The sequence below is a fragment of the Ochotona princeps genome, chromosome 26, assembly GCF_030435755.1.
Source record: "Ochotona princeps isolate mOchPri1 chromosome 26, mOchPri1.hap1, whole genome shotgun sequence".
In the NCBI taxonomy this organism is placed as follows: Eukaryota; Metazoa; Chordata; class Mammalia; order Lagomorpha; family Ochotonidae; genus Ochotona; species Ochotona princeps.
The window spans coordinates 28465753-28482718 of record NC_080857.1 but is presented as its reverse complement, the minus strand read 5'-3'; the positions used below and the strand labels follow the sequence as shown (position 1 = coordinate 28482718).

The window sequence follows — 16966 nt, the reverse complement described above, 5'->3', positions numbered from 1 at the left end:
TTTGTTCTATGTGCTGGCAAGCCTGTTGGGTCTCATGCTAAGGGAAGTTTGTAATGCATCACAATGACAAGGAAGTGGTTGGCTTCTGCACAGAGCTGTGTGTCCCTCCAGGTTGGAAGTGCAGGTTCCTAGAGTTTTCTTCTTTTAGAGATGTACGTCCCCTTCCCGGGTGCTGGGCTCTGTGCTCAGACGAGAGGCGTCTCAGCCATGGGTTTGACAGAGAGGTTACTGGTTCGATAAGCTCCTGCTACCATCTGAGCTGTGCAAAGTGATAAGTTTAAAACAAGGAAGTCACCCGACTCTCGCTCTCGTTTCTTCCTTGCAGCTTTTGTAATCGTTCTTAATGTGGTTAGATTTAAGTGATTTCCAGCTCAGACATGGTGCAATCAGATTTCCTCACAGGGGTGCTTTTCCGCCATGACCTCCTTGACGTCAAGAACTGTTTCCTGTTGATTTGCACTCTAGTCCCCATCCATATGACTTCAGCCAAGAAAGACACTTAAAGCTGTGGCCGGCTCCTATGCCATCCATTCCCCCACGGCGCCTTCTGCTTGACTGCAGCTGTCAGTAGCACCTGCAGCTTTTGGCCCTACTAGCCTTGTTATTCATAGAGAAATATTCCAGGTGTTGGGGGCGGGGCGTGGGGCTTTGAGGCACCTGGGCCAGTAGGTTGTGGATGCTTCGAAAAGTTCAGGAAAAAATAGCTTTTAGAAAGAAAAAAAAAACAGGCTCATTTTGGTGTGTCATTCTCCCCTGCCTAATTTGAAAATGACAGTATTTCAGAAGGAACCAATTATGCCAAATGGAATTTTTAAAATTTATCCTCTAAACTGCATTGTGGAGCTGGCAAGAGAGTTAAAGTCAAAATCTGTTTATGCAGCGAAATAAGCTTCACTTTGGATTCTGTGTTTGCATGAATGTTTGCAAGTGCCCTTGGATGGCGGTGGTTCCCAGCTTAAGTGTGCCTTAAAGCATTAGGTAAATTATTCATCATTTTAAGTGTTGTTTCCAGTCTTTGAATTATTTCCAAAAGGCCATCTGCATCCTCTCTGTTTTCCCGAGCGCAGTGGCTTTTTCTTACTGCCATGGCTTCCAACACGATCCATCTTCAAATGGGATTTACACCTGTATGTCGTAGGAATGGCAGATTCTTGATTTAAACAGAGAAAAATCTTTCTCTGCTTATGAGCATGAGCCAACTTAGACAGGGAGAAGTGCCCCTGTAAGAAGTGCTACTTAGAATCATACAAAGGGCTCATGTGCGCTTTGCAATAATAATATTGCTTCTAAAATAGAGCATATGAGCTATCACTTGATATTATAAAATTAGAAGAGCTATGAAAATTGAAGCCTGGCTTACTGTCTTTGGTTGTGAAATGTTGTTTTGTAACCCCTGGCTTAGCAAGCACTTCTGAGAAAAGTCCCCAGCAAGTCAAGGGCATCACTAAGTGGCATCAGTAAATGTTGCAGTGCCCTAGGCAACTCCTGACCCACCTGGGGTCAGGGAAGAAGCCACAGGGACTGTTCCAGTGTTGTATTCATGAGCATTCCTCTGTGTGTGTGTGTGTGTGTGTGTGTGTGTGTGTGTGTGTGTACATGTACATGCGTGCATACCTCTGCCCGTCTAAGCAGTCTGTAAAGGAGGCACTGTCCCTATATCTACTGCCTGTTGCAGCTTCCCTCCGCATCCGCTGTGGCAGCCTGGGACCTGCTCGTGCCTCCTGCAGCTGCTCACCCAGAGCTGCAGAGCAGCTGACTGTGGGGGCTGAAGGTGCAGTGGAGGCGGCGGTGATGAAGAGGATGCTTGTGATCGTTAGTCATATTTATTTGGCACCTCTGGAGTTTGTGCAGATTTTGCTCTTGAGCTCATTCAGACATAGAAACCCTAGAGTCAAATGGTAATGGTAGTGAGAGGGTGGAAACTTACTTCAACTATACAGTGTGTTAGGAGGTGGCCTTAGTGTCGCTGGGGGCAAGACTTGGATAGGTAGTTCCTATGAGCAAGTGAGTTATCAAAGCCTGAGATGCGTCCAGGCTCTCCTCTTCCTGACTCTCCATGAGCTCATTGCTGTGCACCTGTGCCACCTTTGCCATCTGCCATCCTTGCCAGTAGAGCCACCCAGACTTGAACTTGGATATCCAAAATCAGCAGTTAACTAAGCCTTTTTTCTTTATAATAACCGTAGGTAATTTTTGACTGTAGTACCAAAGAAATGTCTGATATTTAATTGTGTGTCTGGCAAGATTCCAAGGTGTTAACCCAACTCATTTAATCCTCACACACCTGGGTTCCGTCATCTTGTTGTCCTCATTTTTCAGATGTGATATTGGCAAGACAGAGAAGCACACAGCACAGCAGGAGCTGCTTCTGCAGCTCAGGCATCCTGACTCCAGAGCAGATGCCAGCTGCACTTGGCTCTTCTTCCCAACACAAGGCACGAGGACATCACTTCAGGATTTCACAGTCGCCTCCCTGTGTGATATACTAGTGTCTGAGGCCTGTTTGATGAGATTGTTTTTCTGGGCCTGGTGGTATGCTAGGCACTTGGTCTTTGATTTAATTCCCATAGTAGCACTAGAATCGTAAGTGTTACAACCCTTGAAATTACTGTGTATTTTAATTTAAATTCTCTGGCTGGGAATTAGCAGCTGAAAAGTAATCTAAAGCTATGCAAGAAGAAAGAGAGAGAACTGGAAATAAAGATTCAAAGATACAAGTTTCATGGAACTCATGGGTAAAAATTAGCCAGGACTCTAAGATTCAGTCTGAAATTAGAAAGACGTAAGGGTCTCACTCAGCTCTCTGATGTCTGGTGTCTGCCTCACTCTGTGTTTCTGTAGCATTGATTCCTCTCATCCTCCCTGTCTCCATCTATCCATCCTTCTATCCATCTTTGTGTCTGTCCATCTGGTCCAGTCATCATCCATCCACTTGTCCACCTGTCCAAGATTTCCCCATTCCCTTCTACCAAGGCATTTTGCTGATTGACATCACAAAGGAAACTTTAGCTTCCTATACCAAATTCAATCACTGTGTATCTCAGTTCCAGTTTTCTAGGAAGAAGTCTCTGGGGAGGCCTGCTTGGTCCACCTGTATATGCACTGTAGGCTCAGCATTTACCCAAATAACCAGGATGAGGCGCTTCTGAGAAAGGGATTCCTAGGAGCTAAACAAGTATGTCCAAAGCTGGCTGCAAACAGTGACCCCAGAGGCCCCAGTCCCTGATCACCATACACTCATCTTCCTCAGGAGGTGTACCATCTTGGTATAGCACTGTCAGCTACCTGGAGATTTCATTTCTACATTTTCTTCATATAGTCACCTATGGGCTTTACCTCCTGAAGAGCAGTCCTGGGTGAGGGTCTTTGAGAATGTATGCTGCAAATGCTCATAGCCACCAGTGATTCTAGAGCTCTTTATATCCCCTTTGGCCAGGGCAGAGTTGGCCCAGGCTGCAGTGGGTTAATGGAACCTGGGCAGCTGATGACCAGCTTGGTGACTTGGGCCTAGGGACAGAAGAATCTTTGAGTTGCTTTGATTTCCCCCAACGTGTTCACTGCCCTGTGTGGGTGACTTGTACTTGTGGTTGGTTGAATCAGGGACTGGAGAATAGCGTGGACTCAACCAGGGGCGTGGCCTCCTCATTTTAGACCTGAGGTTAACCCTGTCTCTTGGGCCTTTGGGTTTCCTGCCACAGATCACGGCAGAATTTCCCGTACAGGAACTGAAAGACTCAAGTAAAGCCGGGCAGATGTTCAGGCTCCGTTTCGAGGAAACTGGACTTGAGAAAACCTGCAATGGCTCTGGGCTCAGGCTTGAAGACAGAGGCAGTTGCTTTGCCCATTTCTGTCTAGGCTAGGGTTTGGAAATTTCCCTTCTCCCCCGGCCCACAATGATTCATAGCACCCTTAATCCATTAGCAGCCCTTCCCAAAATGCCAGATTCCCCCAAAATGCTTCATCTGCTTGCCTCACACCTCAATTTGTGAAGCATGCTTTGTGTCCAGCCATCCCTGACTCTCGTTCTGCAACAGTAGAATTTGAGAGTGCAGGTGTGGGCATGAGCTTGTGTGCCACCTCCTTTCAGAACTTCACCTTCAGGGGGCCGTTTCGTAACAGGCCCTCAACTAGGAGAAAGGATTCCTAAACAGTGAAGGAGTTCATTCCAAAGGAATGAAATTTCGCTAGAGGAATTTGTGTTTGTAACTGATGCCAAGGCTGCCCAAGCCCCATGGTTGCCTCCTGTTTTGACACAAGGGTTGGGCTGATAGTTCTCCCAGAGAGCAGGAACTGGGTGATCAAGCTTGTCAACAGCCGCTGGGATCCCACTGGTGTCGCCTTTGATAGGGTGAAGCCGAGCACTGTTGACTGGCCTTTGCCTCTCTCTGCAAACCATCAGCTGTGGACAAAGCAGTGCAGTTAATGGAATCCCACCACGCTTTAGCAACCACAGCCTGTGCATTTGACAAGTTCATCCATCCTGACCCTTCCCCACGCTCACCTGACAGATGCATCCTCCTCTTGAGTGGAAGCTTTTCTCAACTCCCAGCCCAGCCTCCAGTCTGCCCCACTGTCCTCCTTGGCTGACCGCATGACAGCCCCTGCACCCTCCCCTGCTCTTACTAGCCTGTCGCTGGACGATGAACTTCCCCAACAGCAGGTGTGGAGTCTGATTCGCTTTAGGATGCTTGGTGCTTCTGGAGGCCTGGCCTGCTGGCTATGCTTTGTAAACACTTGTTCTCATGGAGAACCTGAAAAGAGACACAGAAGATACCTAAAAGAAGCCGTAGCTGGTAGAAAGCCAGCGCAACAGAACTCAGAGCCTTGGCTTCTTGTAGAGACCCGGACACTCAAGCCAGAGCAAACTGAGTCTCGGCTCAGGTGTCCTTCCACCCAGCCTAATGGCTGGCTTGCTTCAGGCAGCAGAGAAACCCTTGGAGGAGAAAGATACTGTTTTTCCTGAAGAAGAGGAGCAAGGACTGAGGCTCCCTCCCCCATGCATTTTTCCAGTATCTTTCATCTTTCGGATGAAAATAAGAACAATGTGCAGGAAGCACCTGTGGCTTTTTCAGTTGCTTCTGACCGTGAGATCATCATAGCAACCTTGAGCGATTCCTGGGAAGTAAAAGCGTCATCTCAGATGGCACAGCTGGCAGACTGGCTGTGTCCCTCTGCCCTTTGGGTTACGATAGCATGGTGCGCAGGCACATTTGTGACCTGGGTTTGGCTGCAGAGCTCTCAGAGCAACAGCAGCAACAGCCGTTATTCAGTGCACCCTTGCTACATGAGACCTGAGGCCATGCTTCCTACCTTTTATTTCTGAAAAAGGCTCCTCACTCAGGCTCACCCCCTGAGGAGTACATCTGCTCTCATCACAGGAGATTGGGACATTTATCTCCTTTGCAAAACTAATCTTGAAGAAACAGCCGCCAGGTCTCCCCTTTCCTCCTCAGACAAAATAAGAGTGAAGAGCAAGGCAAATCAACAGAGGACTTGCTCACAGCAGAAGCTTCTTAGGAGCTGATGGACTTGTTTGGCGTTCTCTACCTTGTGACTTTCCGTGAGGCAGGACAATTACGTTTCATTAAAGCGTCCTTGTGTCTTAGCTGGCTGCCATCTCCTTGCTGCTCCGCTTTCCTAGCTGCTTGTCGCCTAAGGGCTGTGAGCTGTAACCTGTGTTCTGTGTGATGCCAGACAGAAAGCAGACAGAATGGAGCCGGTACCAGGGGACCGTATTCTAGCAATTCTGAAGTTTCATGTGTGCCTTGCCCATTGCTGCGCAGCAGGCGACCTGCAGGCATCTGTGTTGGTATCGGAGAATCAGCCTCCAGGGCTGGGGATAGAACCCAGGTAGAGGAGAGTGAACCAGACTTGAAAGCAATGTTTGTTCCCTCCCTCCCCCCCATTTGGAATTTGGCTCAAGGTCTGGCTTTTTCCATTGTAGAAAGGGATCAGTGGAGGGACGTGTGTGTGTGTGTGTGTGTGTGTGTTTAAGAGAGAGAAATTAGCAATGGGTGGAATTTCCTTCGGAATGCCCTGGTCTTGTTTCCTTCTGCCTTTGGGACTCTGGTCAAGCACACTAAGGAATGGCCACAGGCCTGCTGACCCAGTTCTGCTAACCAGGTGTTTCGAGCAACCAGAATTCATGTGACTGCCAATCATATCCAGAGACTAATCAAGAAGAAGATCAGCCTGTTTGCTGAAGGACAGTGCAGGGTGGCTTTGTCACCCATAGTCTTGGCTGCGGTCTGGATGTGATTGGAGGGTGCTTCCTGAAATCTCATGGCAGGGAGGCATAGACCCCAGTGTGACAGACAGTGTGACAGCTGGCACCTTGATAGGCAGAGTGTAGGGCGTAGGTGCTGGGTCCATAGGCCACTGGGAGCACAGCCCCTGGAGCAGATGCAAGGGAACCCAGCTTCTCCTAGAAAGAGGGTTGTTAACAAAGGAAATGGCCCCTCACTGTCCCTGACTGCCCATCCAGCCATGTGACCGCTCCTGCATCACGTACACCTGCTGCAGCGATGCCATCCATGAAGAGGCCTTCATCAGTGCCAGGTCCAGATCCTGGAAGCTGAATGAACCTCTTTTGCTTCATGGTGACCCAACCTCGGGTACTTGTCATAGCCCAGAAAACTCGCCAAGGCAACAGTCGCTGGGCTGCCCCTCCAAATGAACATAGCACCGAGGAAAAGGTGTTCTATACAGATTCATCTCTGAGAGGCGTGTCCAGCACGCGCCCAGCCTGCACCTCACCCTTTGCCAACCCAAGCTCCTCCCGAAGAGGAAAATACAAGGGCAGCCATTGCTCATCAAAGTATACCCCATGCAGTTCTGTCTCTGCCCCTGTTGGTCACAGTCAGTGGAGGACCCTGGCTGAGTCAGATGCTTGCTGTATTTATGTAATTTTCCAATGGGCTCCTTTGAGTCTTTGTGACTGTGGCTGTTTCCTCTTAACTCTTAAATCCTGTTTCTTGCTAACAGTGAGAGAGAGGTGCTTAATAGATACTGCATTTTTTTCCCCATGTAATTCAGGTATTACTTAAAGCCAGGTCCCGGAGAACATAAATCTGGCCTCCTCCTCGTAGGGATCCCTTTGACTGCCCTGCAGGGCGGTGGCGGAGAAGCCAGAGCACACACCATGCTCCACTAATTGCTCAGCTCACCACGCAGACAGGCCAGGACAGAACCCAGGATAGCTGGGCTCAACGGGTGCACATCCCTGGGGGAAACACCTGTTTTGCCCCACGGGGCCCTCCCACCCTCACATCTCACAAAGGGTAGCTTGGCCCTGAGTGGGCAGTGCTCAGCCTGTAGGCTATGGCTTACAGGTGATTTGCTCAGAAAGATATTGGGCTCTAAGCAGGTCACTGCCTGGGACTGCCTCCTCCACTTTCTCTATGCAGGCTTTGCCAGAATTTGTAGATTTGCTGTTTATGTGATTTTTTGTTTGTTTGTTTTTGAAAGGCAGAGAGAAAGAAAGAGATGATCTTCCCACTGGTTCACTCCTCGAATGACCACAACAGTTAGGGCTGAGCCAAACCAAAGCCAGGAGCTGGAGCTCTGGGCTTCCCACATGGGTAGCAGGGATCCAAGCACCTGAACCATCACCTCTGCCAGCCAGAGTGCACGTCAGCAGGAAGCTGGAATTGGAAATGGAGCTGGGACTTGAACCGAGGCATTTTCATGTTAGATGTGGGTGCCCCAGCTCTATCTTTTCAAAAAATATTTATCTATTTACCTATCTATTTACTTAGCTACTTATTCATTTGAAAGTGGAGTAGTGAAGGGAGAAGAGAAAGGGAGAGGAGGAAAAATATCATCTATTTGCTGGTTTACTCTCCCCAAAGGCTTCAGTGGTAGGGACTGGGCTAAGCTGAAGCCAGGAGCCAGGAACTCCACTGGGGCCCCTCCACGTGGGTGGCAGGGGCCCAGGCACTTGGTACATCATCTGCTGCTTTCTGGGCGCGTTAGGGGAAGCTGGGTCACTAGTGGAGTAGCAGGCCTTGAACCAGCACTCAGATACGGGCTGCGGACCTCCCCATCTGTGTCCTGACTCCGTTCCAGAGGCTTGTGGCCTATCCCAACCCCCACCTTTTTAAAGAAATGTGTTTCTGACTGCAATCTCTTTATGGTGTGTTATACTCTGTTGGGTCCCCAGCACAACTAGGGCTTCTCACAAACATTCGTGAGACTGAAAAAGCCCAGTCACCTGAGAGTTTCTCGAGAGACAGCTGTGTTTGGCCGAGACCTACACCTTTATGCTGTAAACCGTCCTCAGCTCCACAGCCTCCTCTTCTCACCACTTGGGCACTGCACAGAAAGCTCCTGTTCTCCCCAACCACTACCGACAACCAGGACTGGGCCAGGCCAAAGCTGGGAACCAGGAGCTGCAACCGCGTCTTCCGCGTGTGTGGCAGAGACCCAGCAGCTTGAACCATCACTGCAGTCTCCCAAGGTATATGCTGGCCAGGAGCCAGAACTGGGAGTGGCAGCCAAGTGCTTGGAGGTGGGACATGGACATTGTAAGAAGCAGCTTGGCCACTAGGCCGAATACCCACCCCGCAGTGGTAGGAGCCCCTTTCTTCTGCCATGTGGGCAGTCTGAGGGTGCAGATGGCACCCCGCTCATATTAGGCTATCCACCCTGACTGAGGGTGTTTTGATGGGCAGCGTGGAATTGCTAACAATGAGGCCATTCTGAGGCTGGCGTGGGTCTGCTGTTTGGTTGATCTGCGTAAGAAGTTTTCCTTATTCTACGATTGCTCTCTGGCCGCTTAGGAAAGCACCTGCTCACATCTGTCCTGCACGTTCTGTAATCAGCCCAGGTGAAAAGCATTTATTTATCTTATCTTTCCACCTTCTGATTCAAGGATTTTAGGTGCAGAGCTTGCACTAGGACCCATGGCGTTTGCTTCTGTATAGAAGTCCAAGGTTATATGGAATTAGCTAAAGCAGATCTGGGTGTCACCCTTCCGCTCCATTATCAGGAGTGTGCTGGACATCAGGAGTTAGCAGGCTCCTCTCCCCCGTCACATCCACGGGAATGGAACAGTGATGGCACTGGGCTAATGGCTACACCGTGTGTTCGTGTGCAGGACCGTCTGTTTTTTGTGATGGAGTTCGTGAACGGCGGTGACCTGATGTTCCACATCCAGAAGTCCCGGCGGTTTGATGAAGCCCGCGCACGGTTTTATGCTGCGGAGATCATCTCAGCGCTTATGTTCCTGCACGAGAAGGGAATCATCTATCGGTGAGCTTTGCTTGGCGCCCGTCGCCTCTCCTGGTGGGATTCAGCCATTTTTCATTTTCCCTGATAAGCGATTGGAGTCTTTTCGGATTTGAAATCGCAACATTTCCCTGTGTCAGAATAAAGGAATAATGGCATGATTAACTCTGCTGCCAAACTGGAAGTCACCCCAGCTGATGTTCCTGGAAGGGCGCGGAGAGGCTCAGGAGAGACTGGCTATGCCTTGCAGTCCCCAGGGTTTGCTGAGGCCTGGGATAGCCAGGCCCTGCAGGGTGCTCAGCACAGAGCTCTGCTCTCTCGCCCTCCCACCCTCCCTCATTTTCACTGGAGCATTTGAAGTGAGCTGGTTACCCAGGGTTCCACCGCATTTTCTGTGTCTTCACTGAAGAGGGTGGATCGCTGCTGCTCTCGGTTGATATAAGAACCACAGTCTGATGGCGTGAGGCCCAGAGGTGAATCTGCTGCTGACGGCCTGCCCTGCTTGCTCACATTCACCAGTTGAACCCCTCATCCAGATATTATTTATTGTTGTGGTTTAAAGATTTATTTGTTTTTTCATTTATTTACTTCTTTATTTATTTGAAAGTTAGAGGGGGAGAGCATCCACCTACTGATTCACTCCCCAAATGGCCACCATGCCCAGGGCTAAAACCAGGAGCTTCTTCCGGGCCTCTTGCATGGGTGTGGGGGCCTGAGGACTTGAGCCATCCTCTGCTGCTTTCCCAGGCACATTAGTAGGGAGCTGGCTTGGAAGTGGTGCCTCTGGGGCTTGAATCAATGCCCATATGGGATGCTGATGTCACAGGCAACAGCTTTACCCACTATGCTGCAGCACCAGCCCCTCCAGATATTATTTGATCCCATTTCATGATATGTAATTAACCTGTGGCTCATCATATACCATACTTGGGATGAACTCAAAGTCTAGCTGGTCTTAAAACTCAGCCAGTATTAAATAGAGCTTTAATCAAACAGCCTGGAGTGGATGAGAAATAATCATGGATGTCAGGCAATTCCCTTCCTTTCCTGTTGCCAGTATCTTCCTCATCTGTAAATTACATTATAGCTTAGGCGCCACACATTTGTTTTTTGGTTGTTTGATTTTTTTTCCTCTTGAGAGACAATTGTTGCTTTCCTTTAGGGAACATTTTTTCTTTTATTTAAGGAACATGAATGATGAATGATTGAAATTTACTTCTCGTTAGCCTTGCTGCACGCTGTTCCTTTTGTGAGGTCATGGCAGTGCTGACATTATCAACCTATCAAGGCATTTTAAAAGCAATCAATATTTCTAGTTAAATCTTCTCTCAAATTTATTTGAAAGGTTAGAGACAGAGAGAGCCAGGCAGATAGACAGGAGCTAACATCTGCTGATTCACTCCCCCAAAGCACACAACAGCTAGGGCTGGACCAGGGTGAAGCCGGGAGCAGGCAGCTCAGTGCAGGCTCCCCTGTGGCCTTCACCCAGTGTCTGCCCGGGTTCTAAGTGGCAGGAATCTAGAATCAAGAGGCAGAACTGAAACCCTGGCACTTTGATAGGGCTCGTGGGTATCTCATGTAGTTTTTTAAATGCGATGCCAGACACCCACTCCAGTCAATATTTTTAAATGCCGTGAGTCAAAACAGGAAGAGAGTAAGTGATGAGTGTGATAAAGAGGGAGCCAGAAAGGAGTGGGAAAGCCAAGGAGGCGTGACAGGCACTGCACACAAACTCCTTCTCCGTGGCTGTAGCATAGTGTTGCCAGACTGCAGCCAGATTCAGCCGTTTCATCCCAGACCCAACACACTGTGGGCGTAGAGAAGGGCCAGGGTACCAGGAAGCAGACCTGGAGAGCAGCAGTGGAGGCACCTGCCCAGAGGCCCTCAGGAGTCACCTCCTTCCCCGGTCCTGGGGTTGTCGCAGGTGGCTTTGCACAGCCTGAGCCTTGAGCTTCCTCACCAGGCTATGCAGTAGCTCTTGACTCTGCCGGGAAACTCTCCCTGTGTCCATTTTCACCCAGCCTATGGCTGGTCAAGGTTGCTGGTGCCATCTCTTGTGGCAATGTCAGACACTGGGGTCCTGAGTTCCACATCTACACCCCTCTCCCTGGCTTTGTTCATTCATCTCTGCTCTGCACACCCCAAGGAGAGCCTCCCCCACAATGAATGTTTAGAAATGATGACTCTCCTCGTTGACAAGGATTTCCATTGTACAGCAAAAATATTAACAGCAGCAGTAAGAGCCAATCCAGGCATTTGCTACAGGACTGTGCTTTGTTATCATAGATCTATTTTAATTCTCTATATGTAATTAGTATCCAACAATATTAAAATGGCATTTCAAAAATTTCATGAAAAATGAAGGTTATTTTGTTGCAAAAAAATGGAAGTCTATGCATAGTTCAGAATATGCGGTTTTCACTTTTTAAAAAAATTTTTGAGAAATATAGTTCCCATCCCTAGTATCTGAAACAGCTGGAGCTGAGCAAGGCTAAAACTATGGGTTTGTCTTGTGGGTGACAGGAACCCAGTGCCTTGAGCCTTCCCTGCTGTCCGCCAAGGTCTGCGTTAGCAGAATGCTCAATTCAGGAGCCAGAGCAGGGTATCAAATTCCAGGCCTCCAACCTGGATGGCAGCATGGGAGCCGCTAAGCTAAAGGCCCACTTCTTGTGCGCTTTTTGAAAACCCCTTGTATACATGGATTTGAAACAAAAACTGTTTTCCTTGATTTTTTTTAAAAGTACCATCATATTATTTGCATTGTTGGGGTGAATAGTTATATCTTAGAAAGACTTCAGAATTCAGACCGTATTTAGCCACTAGACTGCACTGCCTTCCTTTAACAGACCTGAAAGACCTGAGTACTGCTGGAGAGTTGGCTTCTTAGTCCCCATTCCATGTTAGGATAGTGCTAATTCACAACTCCCAGGGACTTTGCTTAAACACCACCAGCACTGACCCAAGGCAGTGGACCTGCTGTCCTATATTGGGCATGACTGTTTCAGTAGAGACTATAGCTGGTGTAGTGTTTAGGAAGGTAGCATCAGCACACCTCTTGAGAAGTTACTTCTATTGTTGGTACCTGTAGTTCCATTTGGAGGACTCATTTTAATTGACGATTGGACTTGAATCACTTGTTCAGGCCCTAACTGGCGTGGTTGACTTTCAAAGGGAACCGGTTTAATTAGAATAGATTCACATGCTATTTTTGTCCTGTGGATTTATTTCACAGGATAATTTCATTCCATTCAGGGTGCCAGCTGGGAGCAAAGTCTTAAGGATGGGCCTATGAAAGGAAAGTTCTGAGAATCCACACGCAGTAAAGGGAACATTTAGGTCATGGAGGGTGTGGGTTAGACACGGGAGCCCAGGAGAAACCTGGGACCATCCAATAGCCCTGCTTGCCGTGCCTGTCCCAGGTTGATCTTTGTCATACCAGTGCTAATAAAATGGTATACTGTGACGTGGCTAACCTATTCAGACAGAGTTGTTATTTGTTACTTTAGTGCTTTGGGTTTTTGTGTTGTTGATTCTTGCTTTTTGAGGGGGAGTAATTTTCCACCATGTTAGTGCTGTGGTATCACATGCAAGTCATTGTCAAATTGGACTCTCAAGGCTAGTGCCTCAGGCTGCCTTGGACACACATTGCTTCAGAGGAGGCTGGCCCAGCTGCACTTGACGTACTTTTCTGCGTGTGTTAGGATCCTGCTTCTCAGATGGATTTGCTGGCATTTATTGGTGAACGGAGGTCCGGTTCCTGGGAGGTACAGCAAGTACAGGGCCTGCCTTTTGCCTTCTGTCTGGACCCTGCCATGGCCCAGAAACCGTGGACAGTGGACTGAGAAGTAGGCAGTCAACCAGGTGGCTTTGCCAAGGAAAGAAAGGACCATTCATTCCTTTATCCTGGGCCTGCTGACCGACTGGCAACCCGGAGAGCACTCATGAATAATTTACACTTGGCAGTAATTTTTCTGCAAAGTCAAAATGTAGAGAAAAGTTAAGGAAGCAGAGGAGCATGTATCTTATTTGTCAGCTTTGCAGACACTATTTTCTATCTTGTTTTACAAACTGCGTCAAACAAAAATTCAGCCAGCGTTGACATTCAACCCCAAACTGAGAGCATCAGCCAGCACCCATTTGATTTGTTGTTGTTGATGAAGTATGGAGTGTATCTGAAACACAATGGTGCCTGAAATAATTTGTGGGAGATGAAATCAAAAGAGAAGCTTATTTTGGTGCACAAAGTTGAAATCCATTCATAATTTTTTGTCATGGACCTTTTCCACCAACTTTTTGAACGCCTCTTATTTGCATGGATTTGCAAGACTTGTTGCATCCCAGTAGACCTGTTTGTAAAGTCCGTTTCGCTTGAAGCTTTAAAGGGTCTTTCTTCATAAATCTTCCCAGTCTGGGCATTTTATTTTCCTAGAATGTCCAATCATCATCTTGTGACCACACAGTTTTATGAGCCGCTCCATGTAAAGGAGTTATTTAAAAATCAGGTGAGAGTGTCATGTTGCCAGTCCCTGAAGGACTACATTCGCAGTGAGTTCCTGTGTCCCAATGGCAAGATGCTCAACAACGGAATTAGAAAATACTGGAGCCCCCGGGAACCTTGAGGCATACCTAGTGCCTCTTTCGTGGGTGATGCATGCGGCTCTGAGTACATGCTTCTCTAAAGGATAGTCTTTTAGGATGACTTATCTACCATTTGCTTTGTAGCTCCAGGAAAATGAAAATAGAATTAGGAAATTTTCTTATGGTCTTCATCTAACGAGGTAATCATAACTGACCAAGGCCTTTCCCACTGTTTGTTCCATTTTATTTGTTAATGTTTTGTCTGTTCATTTGAATGGGGAGACTGAGCACAGTAACTCCTTTTTGGCAGTTCACTGTCAATGCCAATGAAACCCCAAATGCTTGCTACAGCTAGGGCTGAGCCAGGTTAAAGTGGAGAGCCGAAAACTCAGTCTAGGCCTCCCAGTTGGGTGGCCTGAACCCTGATACTTGAAGCCTCACTGTGGACTCCTGGGCTGTACATTAGTGGGAAGCTGGAATCAGGAACAGAGCCAAGACTCGAATCCAGGCTTAGCAAGCAGTGTGTCTAGCTGCTGCACTGATGCCCACCCCACCTGCTGCTGTTTTCAGTGTAATCTCCGATTCTAAGGAGTTCAGTGCTGAAATTCCACTGACCAGCTCTGTATTCCAGTTTCGGGCAGTAAGAAGTCCCATGTAGACCCTCTCTGCCTCAGTCAATCCCAGCTTTGCACAGTGTTTCTGTTGAAATGGCCAGACTTGATCACACGGCTATACGCACCTGCAGTGAATGCTGGGAATTGCAATATTACAAGTGGTCAGTTAAACGACCCTTTTACTGACCAGGGAGTAAATGGTACAGCATCAGACAAAATTCCCTGCCAAGAAGTCAAGTCTTTCTGTATTGGGACAGGGAGACGTTAAGGAAATTTCAGTAGTTTATATCACACAAGTAAAATTTTTTTTAAAAGATTTACTTTATTTTTACTGGAAAGTCAGATACACACAGAGGAGGAGAGACAGAGAGAAAGATCTTCTGTCTGCTGATTCACTCGCCAATGGTGAGAGCTGAGCCAGTCTGAAGCTAGAAGCCAGGAAGCTCCTCTGGGTCTCCCACACGAGTGCAGGGTCCCAAGACCTTGGGTCGTCCTTGACTACTTTCCCAGGCCACCAGCAGGGAACTGGATGGGAAGCAGGACTGCTAGGACACGAACCAGAAACCCATATGGGATGCCAGTGCATGCAAGGTGAGGACTTTAGCTGCTAAGATATTGCACTGGACCCACAAGTGGATAATGATTTTACAGTTTGGAAACATGTAGGCATGCATATGATGGGCAGCAAGAAGCAATTGCAGTGATCCAGGTAAGAAGGCAATAAGGACCTGTGAGATTTGGAGTGAAGAGAAAGACACGGGTTTAAGGGATGCTAGCATGTAGAAGAGACAGGACCTGGGGCAGCATGCATTCATGAGGGAAGAGGAGCCAGCAGTCCTTCCCAGGGTCTGGCTGGCTGGTTGCATGGATGACAGCACCTTTCACGAACAGAGAGGAAGAGCCCAAGATGAGAGGTAGAGGAGGAAGATGAGGGATTTTGGAAAGGTCCCAGCTCAGGTTCGTGAGACATGATCCAGGCAGGAATGCCCAAGGCAGGTAGATGAGCCTGAAACTCTGGGAAGAAATTGGACTGGAACACAATATAAGGACACTAAAAACTTGGTGGAGGGAACCACACAGTAGCTGAATAAGCTAATCCTCCAAGTGCTGCATCCTGTATGGATGCCAGTATTAGTCCTGCTGCTCTGCCTCCCATCCAGCTCCTTGCTTGTGGCCTGGGAAAGCGACAGAGGATGACCCAAAGCCTTGGGACCCTGCACCTGTGTGGGAGACCCAGAGGGTATGCACAAGATCTGTGGCTGGAATCAGGCCTGGTTGGGGACCCTGGCTGGGTTGTGTGTCCCACTGGTGAGTGCTGGGGCTGGAATGGGAGCTGTGGTCTGGTCTGGTTATGGCTACAATGTCCCTTGGTACAAGTGTGGGCTGGGTCTGGAGTGTCCCAGACTGGGCTAGACTCCAGCACCCACTCATGATCATGAGAACCAGGGTAGCTGTAGGATGGGCTAGGCTGGGTCTCTGCCCCTACTGAGCCATGCATAAGCTATATCTGGGTGTGGACTAGGCTGGGCTGTAACACCCAACACCCAGGAGGTGGACTAAGTAAGGCTGCCTATGGACCCACCAGTGTGTGTGAGATCTGGCATTGGGAAAGGTTCTGATGGAGGGGCTTGTGCAGCTCCTGTGTCAGGACACAGTCCCTGCAGGTGAGCGCAAGAACCATGATAGGGAGCAACCCAGACCAGGCCAGGGAACATTACCTACCAGCATACATTTGACGCAGGTCAGGGACAAACCAGGCTTGGCCTGTTCATATCACCCACTGGCGAATCTGAGCACCAGAAAGAACAGAGCGTGGGTTGGGCTGGGTTGTGTCACAATACAACCTAGTTCACATGAGGGCCAGGACTGGGGGCTGGCTGGACTTGGCTAGGCTGTAGCCCCACCAGCGTAAGTAGGAATTGGAGGTGGGCTGGGCCCAGCCATGGTACAGCAAATGCCCAGGCAGGATGGGCCATGCCAGACTGGGCCACAGCACCCAACCAGAACATGTGAGACCCAGGTGGGCATGGGGCAAAGCTGGTAAGGGGGTGCTGCAAGGGGCTCCCCTGCTTGACCACCACAGGAGAGTATGAATTGGGACAGTGGCAAGCCAGACTGGGTCGGCCACAACACCTGTTGGTCTCATGTGGGCTGGATCAGGGGAAAGCCAGGCTGGGTTGACCGTTACTACTGATACATACATAAGTCAGAGTGAATGTGGATTGGTTGGGCTTTGCCACAACATCAGCTGGCAGATGCTGCCACGAGGGGGCAAATTCTGTCAAGTTAAACTGCAGAACCACCTGGAGAGTGCAAGATCTGGGAGTGGGAGTGGGCCCAGTAGGGAACCAGTGGGTGACCCCCTCTTGGGTTGCCACTCTGACTGTGAGCATGAGAACCGAGAGTGGGACAGGCATGGCTAAATAGAGAGTGGCACCACACTGACACATGTGTGGGCTGGATAGTGGGGCTGGTTGGGTTGAACCAGGTTTTAATGTCCATTGACATCTATGAGAGCTGAATGGGATGTGGGACAGACTGGTCTA

General features: G+C 48.9%; 1 protein-coding gene across 1 annotated transcript in view; it reads left to right on the top strand.

The window, feature by feature from the left end:
• The window catches only part of PRKCH (protein kinase C eta), a 231865-nt gene that overhangs the window by 160185 nt on the left and 54714 nt on the right, over positions 1 to 16966 (top strand). The window contains exon 10 of the mRNA XM_004597630.4: positions 9098 to 9252. Coding sequence (XP_004597687.2) covers positions 9098 to 9252 — 155 coding nt within the window. The remainder of the gene's footprint in view (positions 1 to 9097; positions 9253 to 16966) is intronic.